General features: G+C 38.9%; 3 protein-coding genes across 7 annotated transcripts in view; 1 reads left to right on the forward strand and 2 right to left on the reverse strand.

The window, feature by feature from the left end:
• Positions 1 to 280: 280 nt before the first annotated feature.
• Positions 281 to 2104, reverse strand: trappc2 (trafficking protein particle complex subunit 2). 2 transcript variants are annotated; one of them, XM_051402711.1, is made up of 5 exons: positions 1997 to 2104; positions 1618 to 1743; positions 1299 to 1447; positions 620 to 701; positions 281 to 531 (listed from the first exon to the last, which is right to left on the reverse strand). In XM_051402711.1, the coding sequence occupies exons 2-5, from the start codon at positions 1708 to 1710 to the stop codon at positions 433 to 435; spliced, it is 423 nt and encodes a 140-aa protein (XP_051258671.1). In that variant the 5' UTR covers positions 1711 to 1743; positions 1997 to 2104; the 3' UTR covers positions 281 to 432. The 2 variants fall into 2 exon arrangements, with proteins under 2 accessions (XP_051258671.1, XP_051258670.1); XM_051402710.1 differs by lacking the exon at positions 1997 to 2104 and adding an exon at positions 1831 to 1990.
• A 120-nt stretch (positions 2105 to 2224) lies between these two features.
• ofd1 (OFD1 centriole and centriolar satellite protein) lies at positions 2225 to 10949 on the forward strand. The gene is given in 24 exon segments (XM_051402712.1): positions 2225 to 2311; positions 2498 to 2615; positions 2736 to 2939; positions 3027 to 3095; positions 3199 to 3220; positions 3298 to 3408; positions 3496 to 3632; positions 3818 to 3991; positions 4255 to 4361; positions 4468 to 4587; positions 5119 to 5192; positions 5283 to 5374; positions 5583 to 5772; positions 6543 to 6673; positions 6854 to 6965; positions 7404 to 8105; positions 8421 to 8577; positions 8698 to 8789; positions 9476 to 9604; positions 9761 to 9942; positions 10053 to 10088; positions 10090 to 10230; positions 10327 to 10397; positions 10687 to 10949. Coding segments are annotated over 23 exon segments (3195 nt in total). The 5' UTR covers positions 2225 to 2311; positions 2498 to 2519; the 3' UTR covers positions 10733 to 10949.
• A 6-nt stretch (positions 10950 to 10955) lies between these two features.
• gpm6bb (glycoprotein M6Bb) overlaps positions 10956 to 18540 on the reverse strand; it is a 31191-nt gene continuing 23606 nt past the window's right edge. For 2 of the 4 annotated variants that reach the window (XM_051402714.1, XM_051402713.1), the window contains exons 2-7: positions 17765 to 17951; positions 16807 to 16963; positions 16493 to 16661; positions 15774 to 15847; positions 15599 to 15664; positions 10956 to 13268 (exon numbers count right to left, since the gene is read on the reverse strand). In XM_051402714.1, the coding sequence (XP_051258674.1) occupies positions 13119 to 13268; positions 15599 to 15664; positions 15774 to 15847; positions 16493 to 16661; positions 16807 to 16963; positions 17765 to 17951 (803 nt within the window). In that variant the 3' untranslated portion in view covers positions 10956 to 13118. Of the gene's footprint in view, positions 13269 to 13698; positions 15153 to 15598; positions 15665 to 15773; positions 15848 to 16492; positions 16662 to 16806; positions 16964 to 17764; positions 17952 to 18540 lie in introns of those variants that run through there. The other 2 variants (XM_051402717.1, XM_051402715.1) reach the window with 1 other exon arrangement.

An 18540-nucleotide genomic window follows, 5' to 3' on the forward strand; every position in this document is an offset into this window, starting at 1 on the left:
TTTTTATAGGCTGAAAACATATTATCCTAAGGTTTGAACTGAACTGCTGTGCTTTCTAACCACTGCAATGTTATGATGCCTAAGTCAGTTGATAACAAAGTACGTCACCATGTTAGGGAACAAGATTGTGTCTATTAATTTAAATGTTTTTTTAATTATTATTATCTCACCAGCACTTTTGGAATAAGTTAAATTATGTCTAATGTTTATAATCAACATATATCAACAATAACTATACCCACAACCCTCTCCCTGCAAGAAACAGACATCACCTTTAAAATTACATCAGACAATAAAATGTTTTATAGAAAATCTGTGTTGAATACAGTTTACATGTGTTGAACAGGAAAAGACAAACAGACATCAAACAAGCATGTTAGATATATGTACAACGAATAGACAAGATGCATTCATATTTTGCAGGTGTCGTGATTAACTCAGGAGATGCTTCTTTCCAAGAAACTGTACTTTCCTCTCAAAAGCTGTAGAACGGATTGGTGCGTTGATCTCGTAGAATGGATTCATTGCAAACTGGAAGACAGAATAAATTATTAAATCAAACACTGAAGGAAAGAAAAAACGTAATCAAGTTATCCTAATCATATGGAAGAGAACTTACCTTAATGTATAAATCATATACATCGTTAAAAAAGTTTTTGATTCCGTCTTCTTGACGCACATCATGCAGCATGATGAATCTTATATGTACAGCAAATAATTAAAGAAAAAGCCATGGCAATAAATTCTTTGAATATGACTATACAGAAAAACAACCATGTGACTGACTTCTAAAACAATAATCACACTATACTGCAAACTAAAATGTTAGGTAATAACAGTAGGGCTACAGCTAACAATTATTTTCAATATCAACTGCGCTGCTGATTCATTTTTCTATTAATTCTATAAAACAACTTGTTTAACCAACAGTCCAAAACTCAAAGATATTCAATAATGATATAAAAAAGAGAAAAGCAACAAACCTTCATATTTAAGAAGCTGGGTGAATGAATATTTGGCCGTTTTGCTTGATGAATGACTACGCTGAACCAAAACTGTCGACTACTTGTTTCTGTTATTGTATTATGATGCCCAAATAACAGATGTATACCTCTAAAATTAGTTTTAGATTAATTAAATATGTTATACTAGCCATGTAGACTATTTTTTGAGTCTCCTCTGTCAGTATTGCAATTAATAAAACATAAAATAAAACATACACTATGCTACTTTGTTTTTAAAGTAAAGTATTCTGCGAGGGAATATAAAAGTAAGAATCAAACAGTATAGAAGAAAGGATATGTCCTGCAGTGACAAAGGCAGACACAAACCACTCGTTGAACTTGTCCACAGTTTTCAAGTACATATTGTTGGACAGCCACATGTTTTCATCCACCAAATCCAGAGCTGCGTGTGCGATGAATTGGTTCAGGTGACGATGGTCATCCTGTGATCAAAACAAACAGGAAACAAACAACATAACACATTAACAGGCATAATCACTTCCTATAAATAACTGTGAAGGCAGTGTACTACTTCCATTACAGACAGTGTAGACATTATTACAGACATTATTCTGTTGTCAATAACCAGGTGTTCATAAAGTCTTGGTGTTACCTTTGATTCAGGCTTCCCAGACGGTAAGAACTCCATCTCAAACACAGGATTGTCCTGATGGCCAACCATGACAAAATAAAAACTTCCAGACATCGTTTCTCTTCCTCTTGGCAAAGCCAAAGTGTCCTGAAAACAATTCAAACCAAACGAAACAGCGTGAAAAACTGAATCTACCAAACAATGTGTGTCAATATAAACCAAATGAGTGTGAACCTTTAGCATAGCAAGCTAACGTTAGCCACAGACGCTCGGTGTCATTTAAGTCTTCAGTCAACTGATTCGTGTGAGACTGAAAGGAAACATATTCTAAGTAGAAACATTACAAGAATCCCACGTAAGCACAAATCGCATTACTTTGATACGACCGACTTTTGTTTACCTGTTAATGTCGCTTCCTGGAGAGATACGATGGCAGTCGCAAGAAGATGACGACATGACCGAATAGCCAAACGTATTGCTCAGTTATATATAAAACGGTTCAGCGGCTTAGTTTTTAGCTCAGCTTCATATTAATTATCGTTTCTTTAAAAATACGATATATTATGTAATAATAATAATAATAGTAATAATATTAATTTGCCGCTACGTCATAACTGTGCGCCTCTCCGGGAGAAGAATTTCCGTTGACGGGTTTAAATACAGTCACGCCTCCTCGAGAGCGACGCAGAGACGCTCACTGGTCGTTGGTTGCTAGGTTGGTAACTATAGAAATAACTCTCTTTTTGTGAGATATGTGTGTTATTCGGTGTTTAGGAGACATGGTGATAACAGGCTAACACCGGGTAAGAATACTTTAAAAGTTGTAGAAAACTCTTTTGTTTTCTAGCTCGCCATGTTAGCTTTACCGTGCTGGTGTCTACTTTTGTTTCCTTTCTGTCAGGATGTAACAAAACAACGCAGTTATGTCCTCGGCCAAGGAAGACACGTTATCCCCAGATGAGCTGAGGAAGAGACTCTATCAGACTTTTAAAAATAAAGGAGTTCTCGATACACTCAAAGTAAGTTATACTCACTAACGTTGTCTTGTAGCCAAAGTCTAAAGTAACTGAACATATATGTTGGAAGGAGTTTGGTCTGAAGTTTTTCTTGTTTTCTGTGACTCTTCTGATCTGACTCAGACACAGCTGCGGAATCAGCTCATCCAGGAGTTAAAGCACCCACCTTTGACTGGAGGAGAACCAGTTCCCAGACCAGTACCTGTGAAATCTGAACCCCTTTTAGTCTCAGCCTGTAACAGCATAGTGGCTGATCATCTCCGCACCTCTGGATATGAGTACACCCTGTCTGTATTCTACCCTGAAAGTGGCCTATGCAAAGACAAGGTGAGCATATACCTCACTTGTTTAATGTACTGTAGCTTAAGAACATCATTGCAGATGAAGAGTTTGGTCTCTCGTCCATTTCGGCAGGTTTCCACGAAAGGAGAGCTTCTTCAGCTTCTTAGAATAAGTCCAGAATCAGCCCTTTTCAGATCCCTGGTAATTAAAAATAAGATTCAGCTTGTAGAATATTGTTCTTGAAATAAGAAATAAATCTTGTGGGTAATAATCGTGTTATCGTTTTTTTTTTTTTTTTTTACAGTCTTCAAACAAAGATGACAAAGGTATGTGCAGCATTCAGTTACATTGAATACAACTGTTTCTGCCGCGTCGGTGCTTTATATGGTTCTTCTTTGCCTAGTAGGGTTCCTGGTCACCCTTCTAAAACAGATGACACCCCACTACACTCAGGCGCTGCGCCAGGATGCTGACACTCAGACAACCAGCATAGCAAGTTATGGAGAGTCTCTTGGTAAGATGAAGTAAAGTCTTTAAACTGTATTCCACTCACATGCCTTTCATTGCACTGTATGTAACGTTTCCTTTCTTTCATACACAGTTGAGAAGATGAAACTGATTGATAAGGAATATGAGAGCTTCACTTACAGTGGGGACAAATGGTTTTCATTCCAATCAAAACTGGCTGCCTATAGGAAAGAAATGGAGGCACAGATGCAAGAAGAAATGAACACAAAGGTACATATATTTTCCTACAAAGTGAATGAATTAAAAAACGATATGAAGCTCAGCTGCATTCTCGTCTGCAATAAACATTTTAAAAGGTATGATGGCTTTATGTTTTTATGTGTGGCTAATATGTGATCATGTAGAGTTTTCCTTCTGGTCACGTGGCCTCAACATTGTGTCTTTTGTTTCTTAAGATGCAACATTTTAAAGATGTTGAAATTGCCAAGGTGAGGATGGAAGAACAAGCAAAATTTCACAAAGAATTTGATAAGCTCAAGCACGAGCTGGAGAGGACTTATGAAATGAAGGCAAAGGCGCTGATGGACCGGGAGAAAAATGCCATTGATCGGTTACAAAAACAACAAGAGGTAGATTACGACTTATATTATTATGTTGTAATGGTTTTTACTTTCAAGATAACCTCAGATAATTATATATATATATATATATATATATATATATATATATATATATATATATATATATATATATATATATATATATATATTTTTTTTTTTTTTTACATAATGACAGGATCTCAACATCACAGTATTCAATGGTTTAATTTCAATTTGCTTAAATCTAAAACTGTATTATTGATGCTGTTATTTGTATTTCTCTTTTTCTTTAGATTGAAGAAAAAAATTTGTATATGCAGAGACAATCAGTCCTGAAAGAAATTGAAACACTGCGGAACAGAGAAAATGAGCTACGGATGAGAATGGAGGCTTTTGAAAAGTAAGAGCTTTTTTTTTTTTTTCATTCATGTAAAGTAGTAGGTGCTATGCTGTCTCATTGTGACCACTGCTTCATAGAGAACCTCACTGTGTTTGTATGATGATAGGACTTGTCAAATACATGAGGAGAAAGTCAAGACAATGGAAGACCTGCTGAGGAGGAGAGAACTGGCAGTGAAGACTATGGAGGACACGTACGACCAAAGGCTGAAGAATGAACTTTCTAGGTATTTTAACAGATGGTTTTTTGGTTCACATTGTCACCACCAGGTAGACATATGCAGTTGTTTACACACATGCAGTCTCATTTAATATATTTTCTCCATTCTGTTAGTTCACTTTACGTCTTAGGTTAAATATTTATCTTTCTCCGGGGGATATTGTCAGTCTCTCCAAATCTTCCATCAGGGATTTATTCCATTCTGCAGCTAAAAGTTTTTGTGTGCTGTTTGTGAGTCTCAGGGTGAATTCTTGGGGAATGATTGTCAGTAAATAAGTAGACATTGGGTATCCTTTAGACCCCAAAGTCCAAGAAGTGAATATCTGTATAATGCCAATCATTTGTTATTACATCAAAACTATGACGTATGACATACAATAGGGGACCTGAACATCCACTTAGCCAAATGATAAAGCAATATTTTAAGTAAGTAATTAAGTCTTTAGATGGACCCTTTTCAGATAGGAAAGGATGTAGGTATTGTTAAGATTTTCTGTGTTGATTTTTTTGATTGTTGTTCTTATGTCTTTAAAATTAGGTATCAGCTTGAGTTGAAGGAGGAATTTATCAGGAGAACAGAAAATCTCACTGAGAATGAGAACAGAAACAAAAGTGAGTATATAGATTAGTTTGAGGTTAGACAGACAGATTTGTTATTTCCTGTGTTTTGATTGTGTTTATATTCTTTTTTTTATTTCTCAGTGGAAACTGCTCGTATCCAGAAGGAGTCAGCAGTGATTAATGGCAAATTAGAGGAGCACAGCAGAGCATGTTCAGAGCTGAGGCGGCTGCAGGTAAACAACACAACCCATCCAGTCATACAGCAGTGTTAACTTCACCATCTTCACAATATTTCAGTCCTACTTAATAACTAAGCACTTGTATAATATTGAGACAAAACATCAGTCAGTGTGATTATGTTATATTCATATCTTTCATAATGTAATTGATTGAGTCTCCAGTTTTATGTTCTGCTCTTTTTCTGTCTCTTTTGTTTCCCAGGTTGAGCTAGACACAGCACAGCAGCAGATTTCTCTGCTGACTCAGCAGAAGGAGCTGTTGAGAGAAAGACTGGAGAGCGTGAGTGACTACCCCAGCTTGAAAAGAGAGAAAGCAGAGCTACAGGGGAAGCTGCGGCTGCTAAAGACACAGCTGGAGGAAGCCCAAGAGGAGAACCAGCTTCTCCATGCTGGTTAGGACTAGCTGCAATTTTCCTATTAAGTTTACAATGAGGGAATAATAGAAACAGGGTTTTCTGTCTGTAATAATGCACAACTGGTTTCTTATTTTTGCTCATAATATCTAAACCTAGAAAACCAGTACCTCAGAATATTGCAGTCTGTTTTTATGACTGAGATAAAGCTTGTTCCTATGATGCATTCATAGTGCTGGAGTCTGGGCTCATTGTGAGCTGTGGGAGATGCAGTGTACTGTGAAGCATTCATGTTAGTCTGTCCCACTGCTTCTGGCTCCGCTGAGTCTTTTTGAATGTGTCTTGCCTGCTAATGTGGGGCCTCTGTGCTGTGTTTGTAGCTCTGCAGACAACTCTCTAAAAAGGAACCAGTGAGGGAATGAGGGGATGAGAAATGGAGTGAAGGGTTAGCAGAAACAGAGGGCTCCCTTTACCGACGCCTGAGAACCCAAATTTTTACCTCTCTCTGAGATACAGTATTCTTCCTGTTTGAGGATAGGGCAGGGGAGCAGTCTGCCTCTCTGCTCATCACTAACAAAAGGCAGCAACATGGTGCTGCTAAGCTTGGTGTGCTGTACTCTCATGCTGTTCAGATCCATATAGCCCAAAAAATTAACTGGAGAATGATTTAAAATGACACCCTAACTTAAAACAACTGTGTGTCACCAGATAATATTTCACCAGGTAGCTTTCCCACTGAAATATACACTGGACTGGCAGGAACAATGCACTTCTAGATTATGATCTGACTATGATAACCCCTCTCTCAGATTTGGGCAAGCCGTCCAAAGAGCAGCTGGCCCTGCAGATGGAGCTACGGAAGCTGCAGAATGCTCGTAGGCTGGATGAGGAAGAGTTTGACAACCACAAACAGGTGCTGCAGGCACAGCTCCAGAGTGAGGTCAGTCCCATCACAGCCTCTGGCTGAGTGTGGGAAACTATGTGGTCAGCTTTTTTCATACGGATTTGTCTCACTTTGGGGATTTTTTTGTGTTATTGTCGTTTGTCCTTAAATCTGGCTTTCCGGTGGGCCGTACAATAACTTCTCGTGTTATGTCCTGTTGTCTGCTGTTTCCTGCAGGTGGAGCGAGGTGCTCAGCTCAACGCTCAGTTGATAGAGTGTGAGGAGAAGTCACAGTGGATGAATAACCACATTGAGGACATCAAGATGCAGCTTCGCCAAACTCAACAAGGTACCCCACAACTGGGCATGCATGTCTGCCATGTCTTTGTGTGATTAGTACTTTGAATCATGTAGGATTCTGTATGCAGTTATGTTTGTTACAATCAGTAATGCATAACTTGTGTGGTTTAGTTTATTTCTGCTTTTCATAAACTGGCTTCCTTTCTTGGATCATGTTATTCTATTGACCAAATCTTTACAATATCAAATGCAAACAAGAAAGGTAGCCATTTTATAGTAGTTTATAGTATACCAGATCCTAGGTGTAAATGCATGTAAAGAGTTGGATGTTATGTGTTTTGAAATTGGTTGTAGCGAGCATTTTTTTTCTTATTTGTGCTCTCTTGGTGGTTGGTCTTCTGTATTAGTGTTCAACTCTCCTCTTGTTTGCTTTTCCCTTTCTCTCCTCTCTCCCTTTTTTTTTGTGTAATCCATGCGATGATGGCAGCTCTTGAAAATGAAGTGCTACGTAACCCCAAGCCCTCTCTTGTTGATCGCTCAGTACTGGAGCTCAGCACTGACAAGCTGGTTCCCCCTGACATCTATGTGGACAGAGCTCTGCTAAGGGCCAGGGTGGGTTATGATGATGTTTGTGAAGCAGGTGGGCCCTCACGAGGACACAAGGCGCCTTGGAGTGACTCTCCAGACTCTGACATGGAGATGGTGGCTGAAGCCAAGGCTCGGATCCAGGAGCTGCAGAAGGAGGCAGAGACTTTGGAGGAAGCCTACAGGAACTACCAGCAGAGGGCAGTGCGCGCCACCGTTTCACACATGCTTCCCCCCAGAGCACATCCTTCACATCGCCCTGACTCTCCTCAAAGAAAACAAATATCTCACCATTCACACACCCACTCACCCCACAAATCAAAGGTCTCCCACAGACCACTGTCTCCACAAACCAGAACCCCCTCCTTGGCACCCTATGACACTAGAAACACTGTACCGCCTGCACAACTGAGAGTGACTTTCTCAGATGACCATAACCAACCACAGTCCACAGCTTTCACTGACCACAGTCTCCATTCATTTACTGAATCTCTGTTTCTACGAGATGGACAACCTCAGGGTGGAAGCAGCCCCCCACCCAGACGTCTATCCTCCACACCACACTCTTCCTCCAGGAAAAAGCTTCAAAGAGAGATTTCAGAAGGTACCTCCAAAAATGCATTTAGCAGGATCTATTGGTAGTGGAAAGTTTAATGTTATCAGAACTTATAAACGGCACATTTAACACTTACTGGATTTATTTGATTAAAGTTCCACAACATGAAAACAATCAGCACACCTTTTCACCTCAGTTTTTGCGTTATAATATTTCTTCCCTGAGGTTCAATTCAATTCCATTTTATTTGTATAGCGCCAATTCATAACAGAAGTTATCTCAGGACACTTTTCAAATAGAGCAGGTCTAGACCGAGCTCCTTATAACATTATCACCTAACATCAAGTCTGTGTCCCCTGATAGAAGCAGTTGTGTCTCCGGTGCCGTTTATGGAGATGTTGTCTGACGGACAGCTCCCTCGTGCCCCCCACAAAGAGGTGGCGTCCACAGGTGACTTCTCCCCAGAACTCAGTCCACCTCAGAGTCCTCAGCTCAAGAGCACAGCACGAGACCAGTCCAGGTACCATCTGGCATCGCTTTGCCAAGGACATGACATCATTTATTTTTTTTTTTTTTTTATACATTCGGATAAAGATTGTGAATACTAATGCCCTTCATGTTTGCCCCTCATTTTTCTCAGTCCACTAAAGTTACAGCCTGTGCTGTCCAGCTTGGAGTCTTCCCCAGAGCCTGAGAAAATAAGCCTTGAAGATCTCACAGGGATTTTGTCAGGTACCCTAAACTAGTATTTGTTGGTATTTCTTTTTCTTTGAGGCACTGCACCCTTATTCTCGTTCTCCAGTTTGCAAATACAACATGGGAGTGTGATTTCTACTGTACAGTGGAAGTGCTGTTTGGTGTCATCGCGCCTGACTTGTAAATGCACAATTGTGATCAACAGGGAACTTTTTAATCTGTTGGCATATACTGTAAAGTACTCTGTACAGTTCTGTTTTATGTTGTTTTTAATGTTTGGAAGACATGGAGCAGATGACAAGTGAGTGGACTCACACAGTTTGGAGGTTGTCCTGTGCCTAAAGCTTTCACTGTATCCTGGGATGAACAGCTATACATTAGATATTTGCTTATTTTACATTGCATTGAGTCACTGGTGCAAAAGTGCCAAAGTGATCTATTTGTGTGCTTCACCTGTCCATACAAAGTTTTTCCGTTTTTTTAATTACCATTATTTTCAACAAAATCCCAGGAACAAAATGGAGTATATCCGGTACGGAGGTTTGGGATTTTGGAAAGGCAGTTTTTTAATGAGTGTGTGACTGGCCTCCAAAGTGTCCTTTCAGTGGCCCCGCACAATGGTGAAGATGAAGGGCAGCTGATTATGTATTCTGTGCCGGTCCTCTGGCCCTGTTGCATTATGGTGGAACATAAAAGATCTCTTTGTGCGTGTCTCCCTCCAGAGCCCGGCCACATTCCAGAGCTTCTCCTGGACACTGCCGTCCCTCTCTCCGAGGAGGCCCCTGACGGACCCGCTGTCCCCCGCCCACCGGACCTCCCAGAAGACCCAGTAGACTCGCAGGGCCAGGCGGGTGAGTTGTTAGTCCACCACCCATTACTGACGCGTATTCTCGATTGACCCCAATCCACAATGGCCACCGTACACCATCAGTCTGACTATATGAATATGTCATATTGTAGCCATGGACTGACAACTGATTTGACTCGTCAATCCATATGTTTTATAGAAGTTCCACACACTTCAGGTGAATCTGCTAGGGAAGAAGATGAAGAAGATGAAGAAGATGAAGAAGATGAGGAGCAGAGGTGGGAAAGAGAGCGGAAAGAAAGATTAGAACGAAGGCAAAGGGAACAAGAGGAAGCCAGAGAACGGGAGTTGCAAGAACTTGAAAGACTGGAGAAAGAGATGGTAATGATTATCTTTCACCAAGTTCCTCCAAAACTCCTCTTTTTGATCTTTATCTCTACCAAGAAAAGGCATCCCAATGAAATGAATATTGACAACATATGTCTAATAAGGTTTTGCAAGAGGTGGAGCAACCGCCAGGAGAAGAGAGGAGAAACGGAAACTGAGAAAGGAGGAGATGAAGAGCAGAATCAAGAGGCAGATAATGACGGGGAGGAGTCTAAAGGTGAAAATCCATTGGAGAAATACATGAAGATGGTCCTGGAGGCAAGAGAGAAGCAGCATACACAGGTGAGTTGCATGCACATGTGTCTGAGACTGCTGTAGAACTTTGATTTTGGGACTTGACTTGCCTTGTATTTGTGTTTTTTTTTTTTTTTTTTTCAGAGCCCTGGAAGAGAAGAAGCAGCACATATGAGCCCAGAGGCCAAGAGTTTGTCTGAGGAGAAAGACGAAAGGTAACTAATTGACAGTCGACTTTACTTATGCATAAAACAACATAAGTCTCTTCTAATTCAAACATTGTTACTGTAGGAAAGTTTAATAAATATATAAGCCTACATAATCCCCTTCCAAAAACATTTAATTTCTTCCATGGTTTCTCATCTCCTGCTCTTTTTAATGATGTTATTTGTTCTGGAATTATGTTGTCTCAAGGATGAGTTCATTCAGAAATAGTTTACTATTTTTGGTTTAGCTGTTTTGTCCCTTGTGGCTTCCACTAATTAACTAATTTTGTTTTCCCAGCATTGCAGCATACTCACACAAGGATGAAGATGATGATTTCTGGTGAGCTGATTGTCCCAGAGAGCAATCACAAAAAACTTGTTCTGTTTTTAAGTGCAAAACATGTATTGTTTATATGTGAAGATTTCATTTTTCAGTATGTATATATATGAATTTTTTGTTTTGTTTTTTGGCAAATGTACGAATACATTTTGTTGTTTTCTTTTGGATTGACTGTAAACCTCCAAAAGAGATCTTCCCACCATACAAAAGAAAAAACACGACAGAGAGAAGTTTCTTATTTTATTTATTTTCATAAAAACAGTCAACAGGCCAGTTGAGAAATGTCAAAGGGGTTTCCAGTCAGACAGGATGCTGGATTCTTGTCCTCGTGGTGATTGATAGGTAGCCTTTATTCTTTAGTTTTTTGGTTCATTCAACAGGAAACACAGCATACAGAGATGTACTTCTTGTACATCTGTCATCTTTCTCCTCGGTCACTGTATGGTTTTATGCAGGTTTTGCACTACAGTATCTCAGATACTGTGTAAAACACTGGGCAGGGAGTCACAATGGCATTCATACTTTGGCTAGATTTTACCATTTAGATTGCCGTACAATTTTATAAATGACTTGTGTTGCATCTAATTGTTACTTGAAAGTTGAATTAAAAGTTAAGCATCAGTAATTCACGAGGAAGCCCTTGACATTCAAAGAAAATACAGGTATACTATCAGGCAACAAAATAATATAATAAACAAGACTCATATACTTTTGACTTGAATGAAAGAACCTAAATAAACACCTATAACTAATCAGCTACATAAAATGGATTAATTTGTATTCAGTTAGAAAAAAAGGAAACAGGCAAACACTGCCTACTACTGATGTCAGTATACATGACTGTACATCACGTGTCACTGCAGTAACAGTTATCTTCATGCAACAAAGAAACATCAAGTTATCCCTGTAACTCAACTAATAGAAATAAAAGATTACATGAGTAATTATGTCAGCATTATGACAATTGCACATTAAAAACAGGTGCAATTATAGAAAATTAGGAGAAAAATGAAGTGGTGTATCTTCAAAAGTAACAAAACACTAAAAACCTTCACTTGTAACAAGTTTACACCTTAAGTTCTTTAGATCTGTAGGTTTTGCCATGGTACAATTGCACGTGGGACATAGTCACACATGTTTTTATAAGAGTGTTTCAAAATCAAGTACATTTTGATCATATAATATATGATCAGATATTACAATAGATAATGGGCTGAAAAGCATGTATGACGGATCAGAGAGCTTTCTGTGTTGGCAGGGTTTTTTTCATTTGCATTAATGAATACACACGGACCAAACTTTTAAGATATTAAATGCATTGAATACCCTTGTCTCATTGTTGGCAGCAGTCCACATTTAGCAAGCAAGTTATTCTTATGGCATTATGCATACAATTTAAATCCTATGATACTGTGGTGTAGAGGAGCTCCTAATGTGGTTTAATTGGCTTGGTTTACTTTGCAGCTAACATAATACATACTGCGTCTCTGAGGCATCCTTTTACAACTAAAATAGGATTTTCAAACTGTACTTTTACATGGGAGAAGTGTTGTTTGTTCCAGTTAAGTTGTTCTATAGGCTCTAGTGCACATCTGAGGTAGTGTTAATGTAGGCCATGAATGTTCTGAGTGGCTTTTAAGTAGCTGTATCATAAAAATTATAATGACAAATCATTATATGAGTGTAGAACCAAATAGTAACACTTACATTATCACTAGGATTAACATGTGGTTAAATACTTGAACTTTTACCACCATGTTTACAGGATTTTTGCCTTACTGAAAATTCAAAAAAACATGTGACATGCCACAGTCTAGTGTACGTACATTAAAAATTGATGCCATCAAGAAGTGGCACACTAACTCAGATTGAATGTAAGGCCTTTCATGTTTTCTATAATTAATCAGCATTTTTTTAATGAAAAAGAGCAAACAAATAAAATCTTACATTCCCTTGTTGAAAACTGGCCACCAGAGCTCAAAAAAAAGAGAGAAGACTGAAACAAACTGTCATCGTTATGCGTTGTATAAGAATAGTGCAATGTCTCAAGCTTCACCAGCAAAAACTGGCTATACAAAGGGCTAGAGAAAATCAAACACTACATGAATATCAGAATTTTCCTTCAGAAAAATAGAAAGTAAAAAATAAAATAAATGAAATGTGGAGTAGCAGTTCCAAAACACTTCTTGGTGAGTTAGTGCAGAAAGCAGCACTGATGCATTAGTTTGTTAGGAGCCTGGTTAGTACTGCACAGCATCACAGCAGTTGGCAGGTTATTTTAGCAGAGAGTTGTCTTGGTCCAAAGGGGCCACAGTGGTTGGCCACAGTGTCTATGTGTCTTTACTTGCGTGTATGTTTGTGTGCATTGTGAGTGTGAGCGTGTCATATCCTTATGTGTAGGAATTGAGGCATTCCTTTGAGCGTGAGGTGATGTCCTGCAGCTCCCGCTCTTCCTTCATTTTGATGTCTTGGTAGGCATGCATTTGACTGGCATCCTTAAGGTAGGCCCAGTTTGCTGAGAGAATCATGAGGAAGTGGATCTGGAAGAGAAGGGTGAGGTGGATGGCCGGTGAGCATGTCAAAGACGCAAAGCAAGCTACAGGAGTCAGAGCTACATCACAGACATACACAAACGTAAAGTCTTTTAAAAAAAGAACTTAACACACAAAGGTGACGAAAGAATACTGAAAAAGACTTAACTGTTACAATTATTGTAACATTAGCGTTACAATTATCACTAATACTGGAGTTATGATACTATCTTGCTATGCACAATACTACAGAAATTACACTTTGAAAAAGGCATGAGAAGAGAGAGCCGGAGGTTGTGCATGCCGAGTTTTATGCAACTGTAAAAGCTTGAGGTTAGTGCAAAGCATGATTTAGTATTTTGTGAATCTGACCCTGTTCCATATGCAGTTCTGTATTATATCGCTGTAGGATTTAAATAAGAAATAGACCAAGTAGGGATACTTTTGTAAACAAAGATTGTTTATTTTTATATAGAAAGTAAAAGCTACAGTCTTGAAAAACTTAAGAGAAAATTAAATATATGAAATATGGAGTATAAGTAACTATAAACAGATCAAAGAATCTGAAAAATGTAAGCATGCAGGCTCAGTGTTAAGATAAAAACAAATGGCTCTTTAATGGCACTTTGAGAAAGAATAGAGGAAAATGTATGAAACAAAACATCAACTTCATAGCTGAGGCTATACCAGCGTCAGCTCTCATAGAAAAAAAATACATTTACTCTACTCTAAAATAGAAGATTTTTTTTATTTTTTATAAAATACATGAAATTAAAGTGAGGCTTAGGGCCTCATGCAGAAGTATACCCCTGGTACTGGCCTAACCCTTCATAGCGTGCTGTGCTAGGTATGTGTAGTTACTTTGAAATCTACAACAAACACAATTGGTCACCGTAATACTCCTCTGCATTATACAGTTGATGAAAGGTTTTTTTTAGTTTAGTTTAGAATCTAACTTGAGACAAAAAGAAATAATACTGAATATTTTCTGTGTAACACTTTGTGGTTTCATGGGTGGGTGCCACAATTTTACGGCTAAGGAAAGCAACCAAAGAAATATAAAAGGACAAGGCACTTGGCCACTGTAGCTAGTCCTTTTTTACAAATGTGTCACTAGAAATCATCCTCACCAAAACTGCTAATCTGGCAATCAAAAATATAAAGCCTGAGAACACCTTTAATATTTGTCATCAGATGTCCACATGGACTCATTTCAGAGCTTTATAATGTACATCTACATGGGCTTGGTGCAGAGTGTGTGTCTTTATCCGACCTAAGAAGGCTCTCGTTTCCAATTTAGTTAATTTTATTAAATTTGCATTTCAGCTCCGACTGCAGTCACTGGAGGCTCGTCCTGTTATGCAAGTGTGAGGAACTGCATACATAATACTGTAGATTTTTTTTTTTCTGAAATACTTATGCAGTTGATGCTTTTGTGCAGGTCAGAATCAGCTTCACATATTATGAATATAAATAACACTGTTGTGGATTTCTAGCTGTGCACATTTTCTATAAAATCTGATGGTGATAAATTTCAAAGTGAGTGCCAAGAAAAAGCAGAACAAACCAGTCAACTAAACACCACCCCAATCTGAAGACAACTTCCATCAGGTGTCATCAGACAAGCAATATCCCTGGATACCAAATGCTAAAGGAAGCATACAATCAGCTATTTACACTAATCGAGAGATGTTGATATTTTCTATTCTCAGGTTGTAGTTTTTTTGTTTGTTTTTTTAGTTCTTTTGTTGTCAGTGGCAACTGTCTCTACTCAGTACAGCCTCAAATGCTGTGCTTGTTCTTAAAAACAGTTTAAAACTTAGTGCAGCAGTCTTCTCGACTCTTAAACTTCAAAACAGCAAAATTATAAGTGGTAGCCATCATGTAGATCAGCTGGTGGAAGAGAACAGAAAAGGTTGTAAGAGTACATGCCGTGACCTCCTCGTCACTATGACAAGTTAGTAAAGTGACCAATCATTTTTCAAAGAGTTAAAAAAAGGAAAAAATGTTGAAGTATAATTTTACAATACCCTACTTGTGATTTTATGGTTCAAAACTCATGATTAAGATATTTAGAAAATACGACAAACAAAAAGCAAGCTCAAACTACACTCCTTTCTACCCATCCTAAAATAGAAAACAGGGCCATGTGCATCTAAGCAGATGGTAAACAGCAAATGGAACTGGAGCTGAGGAAAAGCCTATGAGTAATCTTCCTTGGTGCAGTTACATAAACCATAGGGGAATGAGAAGAGGAGCACTTGACACATGATCTGCTGATACAAACCGTGCAAAGATGGACTAAAGGGAAAGGATGGAGAGACTGGAGGGAAGCTTACCAGAGCGATCACAGTGGCTCCAGCCCCGGCGCACGCTACGATGTACAGGTGATAAGACAGGTAGAACTGGAAATAGACAAGCAACGCTGATTACTCTTCAGCTCCTCTGCTCCACCTCTGCTGATGTGTGCATGGCATTTTTATGAATGTGTGTGGATCGAAGACAACCTCTTACCTCGCTGGTGTTGCAGATGTCACCTAGCGTAGATCCACAGGCCTTGCCTGGTGTGGCGTTCCATGGGATAATTCCTGTAGCCATGAAAATGAAAAGGTTTTCATACACACTCACTCAGATTCATTTTAATATGTGAATAATGTCCACTCAGTACAAAATAATTTGGATTTATGCTTCAAGATTTAAAGGAGCACTCCACCGATTTTACAAATGAAGCTCAGGTAACTCCTAAGCCAGGTATAACAGTTATATAGCATCTACTGTGGTTCTGGAGGAGCTTTGTCAGGTCTGAGGGAATAACATAACAGATGATGTTCAAATTTAAATGGAAAGTATGCATTACAAACTAGGTGTGAGGAAAATCCAGGGCATGTCAGTCAAGGAAAGATGCATTATCATTTATTATTTTGAATAAAGGTTCTCAACCTAGATGAATAAAGATTGAAAAAGCAGAAAATAAAATTTTTGCCATGGAAAATCATGTTGTTTTTTAGAATTTCTTCTTAACTTTGCTTTTTTTCTTGTGAATTACTGGATATTTGTTTGAAGTGGTCCCAGTGAGAAGAAATGCAACAGGGGGCTTACAAGTAGACTGCTTGGTTTTCAAGGGGTTACAAGCAAAAAAATGTTGGGACCCGCTAATTTTGAATATTGTATTGGAAGCCACCACAGTGTGTGAATTAATAAAAACGTTCCTTGGAAGAGCGCTATTCTCTTACCATACTGACGAACATCCACACAGATGGAGTCAATGTTGGTGAGGTTGGCCATGGGTGACCTCATGGTGGCACAGGTAGACCACATGTTGTAAAAGAGGAAGACTGGCACAGCGGAGAAGCCAAACACACCAAGCCAGGCCACACCCAGGATGTATGTGAGGAACACAAACTGAGGACACAGAAATGAAATAATGTTAGCATCATCAGATCGCCGTGTAACTCGTATTCCAATAATGAACATCGGGAAACCTTTTTAAAATACTGGTGTGTTTAAGAATCAGGTTCGACACAGCAACGTGGTTGTTTCAACATACCATTCCACTGATGCAGCGTCCACATATGGTGGTCTTGAACTCGCTGTGCAGTTCCTTGACTGCGCTGGTCGTGTAGAAGCCCTCAGCCAGCAGAATGATCCCATACAGGAAGAAAAATGAAGCAATGCCATAGATGACATACTGCATCAGCTGTATTCTGTTAAAGAGCAATGTCACACATAAGCTTTAGTCGTGCTGGTAAAGCTGCAATAGGTTAAAATAACAGAGTACACACAAATCAATGAATAACATGTTTTAAGCCTCCAAACTTAACAACTGGAGAGACCCACTAAAAATGTCGGGTGAAATAAGAGCATGACGTAGCACTGTCTGGTGTGGAAAATAGCTGCTTACAATCATTTGTAATTTTTTGGATGTGAAAAACGTGAGTAATCATGAACAGATGGTTATGATTCAGATAGTAGTCCAGCTTCCCTAAGACACTGATGAAGAGAGATGCTAAGCCCAAATGTGGAGATAACAGGTGATGCACGTCTCTGGGAAGCGTCTGCCAAGAGACAGGCTGCCTCCATTGACAACTTAAATTAAACAGCACTCCAAATCTAAGGCAACATAAAACATATGTGCAGTCCTGTCTTTTATTGTCCAGACTAATGGATGTACTATTAAAAAAAATGTCCATATTAGGACTGTTCTCCAGGACAAAGTGAAGGTGGGAGACAATATCAGCTAAAAATAGCCTACATAAAATCCACCTCATTACAAGTGTTATCTATCTTACATTTAGGCCTCTCTTTGTGGTTATGTAAGAACACATTTTAATCGTCAGCATGTTGCGTAATGGATCCTTCAGTGACATTTAAGACACAATATTTTAAAAGTTACAAACTAACAATCACAAACTGATGTTGTAATTGTTAGTTTTATTTGTTTCTCAGACACTCTTAAGCATTATTAGCAGCCATGTAGTACATACATATACCATGAGGTCACTTACACATCAGTCAGCATGGCATGATCACTGGCAACCTTGGAGAAGTGGGTTTCCAAGATGGTCACGGTGCCAGTGAGAGCCACATGGCCACATCCACAGAACAGGGCAACGCCAGAGAAGCAGAGGATTGTAGCCACCAGTGACGCATATGGCACCCCGCCTAAACATTTGATGCAGCACTCAAAGCAACCTGCAGAACAAACACAGAAACACTGTGTCAGTATGAAGTGTCGACACATACCACAATGTTTTATTCCGAATATTTTTAATTAAAAGGCCTGTAACAACACATTATGTAATAACAGCATGTACGCAATATGTAATAAATTATCACAGTGGTGGCTATCTCAAAATGTTTATTCTATGTCAACATCAGCCCCCAATCCCATATAAGGAATTGTTTTCACTTGCAAGACAGGAAGTGAGCTCAGGGGAATTAATTATGCAATGAATAGTCGTATGGATCATCCATTCATCAATTGAGCCTGGACAAATCTATCTTGGGGCCTTATAAATACATTTCTAACAAAAAAAAAAACACATGCCGTTTTGTCACTCATCAGGACTCGTTAAAGAACACCAGACTGACTTTTGACTTTGAGATTAACAGAACAAACTCATCCTCTGCAAAGACAGAGCAGACAAGTCTGTTCAAAATAAATTGCAATAAATTTGTCTGTGGTCACGCTTGATGCTGCATGCTTCCTTTTGAGACTTCTGTGATGTAAAGAACCAGCAGAAACAGTACAGTTTGCTGCGTGAAACTGAGGTTTTACAGT

Source organism: Dicentrarchus labrax, unplaced genomic scaffold, assembly GCF_905237075.1.
Source record: "Dicentrarchus labrax unplaced genomic scaffold, dlabrax2021, whole genome shotgun sequence".
In the NCBI taxonomy this organism is placed as follows: domain Eukaryota; kingdom Metazoa; phylum Chordata; class Actinopteri; family Moronidae; genus Dicentrarchus; species Dicentrarchus labrax.

What these genes read in the sequence shown, in the direction of transcription:
- trappc2 (XM_051402710.1), bottom strand. An exon ending in CTGGGAAGCCTGAATCAAAG is followed by an intron (nt 1,448 to 1,617) that starts GTAACACCAAGA and finishes TTTTGATCACAG; the next exon opens with GATGACCATCGTCACCTGAA. An exon ending in TATATGATTTATACATTAAG is followed by an intron (nt 532 to 619) that starts GTAAGTTCTCTT and finishes TCTGTCTTCCAG; the next exon opens with TTTGCAATGAATCCATTCTA.